Source organism: Hemibagrus wyckioides, linkage group LG21, assembly GCF_019097595.1.
Source record: "Hemibagrus wyckioides isolate EC202008001 linkage group LG21, SWU_Hwy_1.0, whole genome shotgun sequence".
Taxonomy (NCBI): Eukaryota; Metazoa; Chordata; class Actinopteri; order Siluriformes; family Bagridae; genus Hemibagrus; species Hemibagrus wyckioides.
Genome location: NC_080730.1, coordinates 8,571,015 through 8,579,790, shown reverse-complemented (window position 1 = coordinate 8,579,790; position 8,776 = coordinate 8,571,015). Strand labels below are relative to the sequence as shown.

The window sequence follows — 8,776 nt, the reverse complement described above, 5'->3', positions numbered from 1 at the left end:
AGCAAGGCCCTTAACCCTCTCTGCTCCAGGGGTGCTGTATCATGGCTGACCCTGCGCTCTGACCCCAACCTCCAAGGATGGGATATGCAAAGAAAGAATTTCACTGTGCTGTAATGTGTATGTGACAAATAAAGGCTGTTTCTGTTTATATGAATCAGTATAAGCAGCTGAACAACTTCCTTGCTAAAGCATTATGCACATTCTGGGTATGTGATTACAAAAAAAAAACAAGAAACAATTCAACAATAACTTTAACAGATACAGGGTTTATTGGATTTCTTTGGTCCATTGCTTGTGAACATAGGTGACGTGTATCAGATGTCACTCTGTCTTCAAAATATCCATTCAGTTTATCCAATAATCTGAAATGAATGGGGGGAAAATACAGAAAAATAACATCAACAGTATGTTAAAATGATCATGCAGTGAGTCAGGTCAGTCAAAAGTGTCTTAATGAACTGTGTTACTGAAATAGTTCGGTTTTTGTGACTGTCTATGGGGACAGAAACTGAACTGATGATATGTGTATCAAGATATGTGTTATCATTATTTCACAAAATGTACTGGTGTATTTATTTAACAACTACATAGTAGCGTTAATAAAATATCTCAGGTTATGTACATAACCCGGTTCCCTGAGTAGGAGAATGAGACCCTGCATCATAGGTTGAAAGAGAACTGGGGAATTCTTAGTATAAAGCACTAAAAGTACTTACACCACTGATCCAGCTAATGTAGGCTGAGACACGTGTGAAGACGGTGGGTTTCCTGTAAGTGTTGCAGCCCTGAGATGACACAAAGCTGGTAACTCCGTGGACGACGTACTTCCCGCTGACTTGGCAGTTCAGGGGGCCGCCAGAGTCACCCTGCGGTCAAGAAAGAACTATTAGATTTACCGTAGTGCACTTTTTTTTAGTCTCCTGTGGTGTATTAGTAAAAAGTCAAACTTTTTTTTTTTTGTCTACTTAGACGTTTAAAATGACCCAGGCAACAGAAGACCTTCAACAACATATTTTAACTCAGACCTGGCAACCGGATTCATTGTAGCCTCCAGCGCACACCATGGTGCTCTTGACCGTGCTGCCCCACCAGCTGCTGCTTGAACACGTCTGATAGTCCACCACAGGCAGGTAGGCCTGTTTCAGCTTAGAAGAGAGCTGACCGCCAGCTGGAGAGATGACAAACCATTGCATTTAACCAAAGATAAATCCTAAGGTAGTGTCTAGCACATTTTTAAACCTTTATATTGGACCAGTTAATGAAAAACGTATCCACTATTTCAATCAGTATAAAATAAGTACAGGAGATGAAATCAATGCATTTGGCTTGATAGATGTATATAAAATATGTACTTTTGCTGAACTCTGACCTTCCTTTAAAAAAAACCCCATTATGTTTGAGGAAAAAAATATTTGGGGATTCAATTGTTTTCCTATAATAGTGCTTTATTTCTCTTATACCACAGATCTTCCAGTGATTACAAATGACACCATGGTTTTTAACTATTTATAGATTATTCTTATAAAAACGCCTGCCAGACAAACTAGCTCCTGTTGTCACTCATGGTATATTAGCTATAAGCATTTGTTCTCCCACAAGCTTTATTTCATTAAAAATATGCAGCTTGTCAAGTGAGTGTGAAAGCAGAAAGCCCTCTGTTCTGAAGACCAAACACATGCTAACTTTGACAAAGCTCTGTCACCCCATCTTCTTACTGAAAGCTTTACCATTTTAGACTTAGACTGATCAGTTAGACATAGTTAGACTTATGATAGACCAAAAATAATAGACCTATTAGATGATGTGGAGTGTCTGCAAAGTCTCCATAGATTAGTACTACTATGGAAACAACAACCCTTGAAAGCTTCCATTAATATAAACTTTTATAAAGCATTTGTATTACATTATGAACTACTAATAGACCTTCTAACAATACTCGAGAATTCAAAAATGCTTTTAGAACTAAAATGATAGTTGGTGTGTGTGTGTGTGAGATTAGCTCACTGACTTTGAGTTCTGCCCCAGCCTGTGATGTAACATGGGTTGTTGTTGGGCAGGACCTGACCCGAAGGAGGCAGAGTCGCCAGCTGTACCTTGGAGTTCAGGGAGGCATCAGATGACAAACGCAGCAGAGCGATGTCATATCTGAAAACAGGGTGAGAAATAAATGGAGCATAGTATAAATGTGGTACTGTAGAATTAATCTGTTGTGTGTGATAAAAAACCATAATGACTATGCAACAACTTCCAAAAATTCCTAATCAGGTATATTCAATCTTTCTGCATGGCAAATTGTCTCTATTCTATAGGCCAGTCTGGGCCAGGAAATTTATGTCCATGTGATATACAGTGACACAAAATTGAAGCATGAGCTTGTTGAAGTGAGCAACTTCACAAGAAAGGTCAGTGGATGTTGATTTAATGACACAATGGCTAATCAAGTCGACTATCCAAAAAAAAACCCCATTTATTTAAAACATAGGTGACTACTAGAAAAATATTCGCTTAGTGCTGTACATCCCCCAATCAGGGAAAGGTAAGGGGATGAAAACTACATGGTTAACAAGGCTCAGGGCAGTACCAATGACATGGTGCCCAAAAGTCTTACTGGTGATCCTGGCCATAATGTGTCAGATAACACAACAGAAGGTCACTGGAATACCACTTGTCAGATTGCCAGAATTGTCAGCCATGATCAAATAAAGCTGAAGTAAACATGCAAATAGGAAATCAGCAGGATAGTAGTAGGTTAGGTCTGAAACATATGAGCCTCTGAGGCGTCCTTGTTTCCAAGTATAGATCATTTTACACTTTTTTGAAGCCAAAAAATGAGGAGGAAAAAACACAGCTGAACAAATGCTCATTGGCTCCATGATTTAGATTCGGAAGTACTTCTTTAGAATTCCAATTCAGATGTACTTCAGTGCTAGACTTCAAACTCAGATGCACTTCAGCTCAAGACTTTAAATTCAGATGTTCTTCAGCTCAAGACTTCAAATTCAGATGTTCTTCAGCCCTAGACTTTTAATTCAGATGTATTTCAACTCTAGCCTTCAAATTCAGATGTACTTCAGCTCTAGATTTTAAATTCAGATGTACTTCAGCTCTAGATTTTAAATTCAGATGTTCTTCAGCTCTAGCCTTCAAATTAAGATGTTCTTCTGCTCTAGACTTTAAATTCAGATGTACTTCAGCTCTAGCCTTCAAATTAAGATGTTCTTCAGCTCTAGACTTTAAATTCAGATGTACTTCAGCTCTAGATTTTAAATTCAGATGTTCAGCTCTAGCCTTCAAATTAAGATGTTCTTCAGCTCTAGACTTTAAATTCAGATGTTCTTCAGCTCTAGCCTTCAAATTAAGATGTTCTTCAGCTCTAGACTTTAAATTCAGATGTACTTCAGCTCTAGATTTTAAATTCAGATGTTCTTCAGCTCTAGCCTTCAAATTAAGATGTTCTTCAGCTCTAGACTTTAAATTCAGATGTTCTTCAGCTCTAGATTTTAAATTCAGATGTTCTTCAGCTCTAGATTTTAAATTCAGATGTTCTTCAGCTCTAGCCTTCAAATTAAGATGTTCTTCAGCTCTAGACTTTAAATTCAGATGTACTTCAGCTCTAGCCTTCAAATTCAGATGTACTTCAGCTCTAGACTTCAAATTCAGATGTACTTCAGCTCTAGATTTTAAATTCAGATGTTCTTCAGCTCTAGCCTTCAAATTCAGATGTACTTCAGCTCTAGATTTTAAATTCAGATGTTCTTCAGCTCTAGCCTTCAAATTAAGATGTTCTTCAGCTCTAGACTTTAAATTCAGATGTTCTTCAGCTCTAGCCTTCAAATTAAGATGTTCTTCAGCTCTAGCCTTCAAATTAAGATGTTCTTCAGCTCTAGACTTTAAATTCAGATGTACTTCAGCTCTAGATTTTAAATTAAGATGTTCTTCAGCTCTAGACTTTAAATTCAGATGTACTTCAGCTCTAGATTTTAAATTCAGACGTACTTCAGCTCTAGACTTTAAATTCAGACGTACTTCAGCTCTAGATTTTAAATTCAGATGTTCTTCAGCTCTAGCCTTCAAATTAAGATGTTCTTCAGCTCTAGACTTTAAATTCAGACGTACTTCAGCTCTAGCCTTCAAATTCAGATGTACTTCAGCTCTAGACTTCAAATTCAGATGTACTTCAGCTCTAGACTTCAAATTCAGATGTACTTCATCTCTAGCCTTCAAATTCAGATGTACTTCATCTCTAGCCTTCAAATTCAGATGTACTTCAGCTCTAGACTTCAAATCCAGAAGTGCTTTAGGTCTGAGTCACATTCAGAAGCTCAGATTTGTTCTGTTCTGCAATTCTCATTATGCTCATTATAATATGAAGGCTGTCCATAACTGTTAATATTTGCACCTAGTATCAACAATGAGCTCACCCTGTCCTCCGGTACAGTGAAATGTTAACTTTAGTGATCTCTTACCCTCCAGCAACATTGTTGGAGTTCCACTGAGGGTGAATGTAGACAGCACTGACACTCATGTACTGCTCTGTGCCTTCATGGGTATAAATGTCATGGTCCCCCAGGACAACACGCCATGTTCTCTGCCTGTAAAAATATAATGGTACAACATGAGAAAAACATAAATTGGTCATATTTATAATCAAAATATCAATGAATACTAGAAGTAGTAAACTGTCAGTAGAAATATCAGTACTTTTACATATTATGACTTCACTTACTTACTAGCTTACGTCTCCCTATTATTTATTTTTTTGTTTATTGCATCCTATTTTACATTTACTTTAGTTCATTACTTCCAATTATGTCTTATAATGTCTTTAGTTACATTTCTTTACAGGTTTCCTCTTTAAATCTCATCACGGTACTAAAACAGTATTAAATGACCTACTACTAACTTCTAATCAAGCTTGTCTTTCCGTGCTTTATTGCTTGATCTCAATAAAAATTTTAATACCATAGATCACAATATTACCTGCTCTTTTATAGTTCTCGGTATATAGGTTAATAACGATTTCTCACATTCAAAAGTCATTTTATTCTATATGTGGTAACCCGGGGTCAAATGATTCATTGATGATTCAAATGATTCATGCTATATGTGTAGGCAAAACCAAGTGACCAATGCCAGCATAGTAATGTTAAACAGTGTCTAAAGGACATTAAAGTGTGGATACTGAAAAATAAAATGCTACTATTGGGAGCTCAGGCAGCTAAAGGCAAACTTTCTGGTTATGCAGTTGCAGTAAAAGACTATGTTGTGATTATTGAGGCCAGTCTCTTATTTGAAGCACATGTAGATAATATTACTAGGACGGGCTTCTTAATTTCAGAAAATAAGAAATCTTATGTCACTGCATAGTGCAGCAAAACAATTTCATGCTTTTATTACCTAATATTCTTTGCTCCAGTAGTCAAGAATTCAGTAGCTCATTGTCCCTATTAGAACCAGAAAGTTTAACCTATATTATCAACGTTACTCCTAGTGAAAAGATTTCTTTTAATGACTAAAAACAACAATTATCATAAAGACTGTCCTATTCTCGTTTCAGGTCTCCTGTGCATATGGAACGTTCTTCAGTAGACTTGAAGAACCTGAATATTGTGTTTATTTACACTGATCAGGCATAACATTATGACCACTGAGAGGTGAACTGAATAACACTGATTATCTCCTCATCATGGCACCTGTTAGTGGGTGGGATATATTAGGCAGCAAGTGAACATTTTGTCCTCAAAGTTGATGTGTTAGAAGCAGGAAAAATGGGCAAGTGTAAGGATTTGAGCGAGTTTGACGAAGGAACAAATTGTGATGGCTAGACGACTGGATCAGAGCATCTCCAAAACTGCAGCTCTTGTGGGGTGTTCCCGGTCTGCAGTGGTCAGTATCTATCAAAAGTGGTCCAAGGAAGGAACAGTGGTGAACCGGCGACAGGGTCATGGGCGGTCAAGACTCATTGATGAACGTGAGGAGCGAAGGTTGGCCCGTGTGATCCGATCCGAGAGACGAGCTACTGTTGCTCAAATTGCTGAAGAAGTTAATGCTGGTTCTGATAGAAAGGTGTCAGAATACACAGTGCATGACGGGTCAGGGCTGTTCTGGCAGCAAAAAGGGGGACCAACACAGTATTAGGCAGGTGGTCATAATGTTATGCCTGGTCAGTGTATAATCCCACTATCTGGTGTCACTCTGGTGTAAGTTTAGTTCCTTTCAAAATGACTTCCATATGTTTTTGCTTGTGATTGCCGCTGCTGGCTTGCTCATTAGGGATTTAAACCAACATCTGAATTTGTATACAGCGGATGTTGTTAATAACCCATGTTAGACCGTGTTCTGTATGGGTTTATGACTCACGTGTCGACACAGTGAGCAGCAGTCATGACCCAGCGAGTCCTGATCAGACTTCCGCCACACGTGTGGTAGTAAGAACTGCCAGACAAATACTGTAGTGAGATCTACAGAGAGGAAATGAGAGAGAGAATGTTAATTTGGTAAGGTGTGATCACACATTATCAACCTAAACTCATTTATGACTGCAGAAATAGGTTGTACAAAATGCTAATTTGATATATAAAAAACCCCAAAATGTCAGACTTTTCTTTATTTTTACTGGTAAATATTCATTTGGGAGTTTTAAGGTTGAATGAATCCTAATACAAGAACAATAATTTACCTGCCAGGGCCATGAGTTTGGCCTAGCCACCTCTCCACCCACAACTCTCTCGCCTGCATTCTCCAGGTATCTGGGTTCAGGCCTGTCTTCGGCCAGAGCTACACACACACACACACACACACACGTTCACAGTTACTTACACCTGCAGCACTTTCTACACATTCAGTGGAAGTACATTCTACTTGCTATTCAGAAACAGTAGTACAGCCTTAAGCAAGAACAAATAAAATATGAGCGAAGAAATATTCATCTTAAGGTCACATCCATTACATTTTGTTATTTTTTTGCTGAACGATTCTAATTTCCTAGGTTTGTTCAAGAGTGATGGCTTACCCAGGGCCACCAGGACGCTTAGCAAAAGGAATCTCAGCATGACTGCAGCCAGTCTGAACTCGCATACTTCTGTATCGTTATGCCACTGCTTTATATACCATCCCACAGAGAGGACTGATCTATTACCGGCTTAAGTTTTCCACCACAGGTGCGTACAATCTCACAGTTATCAGAGTCACCAAGGTTATTTTCCTGCCATGCGATAAACCCTGAATGATTTGTCCTCCTGGAATAATAATAATAATAATAATAATAATAATAATAATAATAATAATAATAATAATAATAAAAAAAAAACTTAACAGTGTTTATTCAGACTTTAAATCCATATGCAAAACTGTAGACTAAACCTTCACCTACATCTGAACCCATCTGAGAATAAAGTTTACTGGAAAGTTTACAGCTTTTAGCGTAATATTACAAGCAGAACTGTTTCGTAAGCACCATCAAAAATATATCCTCATGATAGTTCAATAGGTCAGGGTCAAAAATCACTATCGAGGAAACACAAGTCAAAGAGTTTTTAATTAATTTAGTGCTCACTGTTGAAGAGATAGGTCTTCTCCTAATGACTCTTGCCAATGACTCAGCTGTTCAGACAGCCGCAGGGTAGTTTATTCCACCACATGGGTGCCTGTATAGAGAAGAGTCTTCATTCTGCCTTGAGGAATTGTGGGTCCTGTTGAGCCAGGCTAGAGACTTGAAAGGTGGTACAGAGTGGCCTGTGATAAATTCCTTAAGGATGGACTGTTTTTGACTCCATTAAGCACTTTTTCTGGTCTGGTCTAACCCAGGAACATCTTTGCCAATATACCTACTGGCAGGTTTTTGTGCAATGGTTGAGAACTCAGAGGGGGCACATGGAGAACACAGTACAGAGGAACTCTACACAGAAAGTAACCTGAGGGGCAGATGTGGGACCCAAACTGTACTACGGCGAATCTACTTTGATCTGATTGTTTCCCAGCTCGAGAATTTCTTCACAATGGATGGCTTGGCAGATTCTTGTTAACATGGCAGAGACAGAGAGGCAAAGTATCTACTATTTATATCTCTAAATTTTACACATTTTCATTTTTTTGTTTTCACAAATATTACACATTTCCAAAATAGCCATCCTCTATTCCGGATGTGTAGCTGAGAGTCTGAAGCTGCTTTTCCCTGGCTTACACAATACAGAACACAGCCCACAGAGGGTTAAAGATTATTTTGAATGCATTAGCTGGGGGGGGGATTGCACTGTAGCTGCAGGCAGCTGATTATACTTACAAATGTATTTAGGCTTTCCTGAGAAACATCATCAAAATCCACACCTGGAGTCAGAACTTTGGCGGACGAGGTGAACCCAAGGTGAAGGTAAAATCGATAATCATGTCTGCAACTGGGACTGGGGGTCAAGGCTACAACATAACAAAAAAAAATACATATATATAGGAGAAAGTAAAGCTGCATAACAGGAAACAAAGTACACCAGAATCCATGCCAAACTGCATAGGCTTTTGGGAGAAATGTTCTTGAAAAGTTACTTTGTAAGAACATGGAGGACTGAGAACAATCTCGAGTTGGAGAAATGGTGAATATTTGTTTCATACTAGACTAGCTAAGAGAGATTGGTCAACAATTACAGACCCTGCTATGTTAGGAGTTGCGTATAACAATTAAGAAAACATTTAAGCAAAATTTTTATCTATTTTTAAGATTATTCTTAACCGACCATTTAGGTAAACCTCAAACTGAAAATAAACATCATGCAGATTAGTAAAT

The 8,776-nt window shown here is 38.2% G+C and overlaps 1 protein-coding gene across 1 annotated transcript; it reads right to left on the bottom strand.

The window, feature by feature from the left end:
• Positions 1-246: 246 nt before the first annotated feature.
• On the bottom strand, positions 247-7,135 carry cela1.6 (chymotrypsin like elastase family member 1, tandem duplicate 6). Its single transcript, XM_058372819.1, has 8 exons — positions 7,013-7,135; positions 6,680-6,777; positions 6,361-6,461; positions 4,467-4,592; positions 2,009-2,145; positions 1,026-1,168; positions 717-866; positions 247-362 (listed from the first exon to the last, which is right to left on the bottom strand). Exons 1-8 carry the CDS (start codon positions 7,050-7,052, stop codon positions 351-353), a joined length of 807 nt encoding a protein of 268 aa, XP_058228802.1. The 5' UTR covers positions 7,053-7,135; the 3' UTR covers positions 247-350.
• Positions 7,136-8,776: the final 1,641 nt, after the last annotated feature.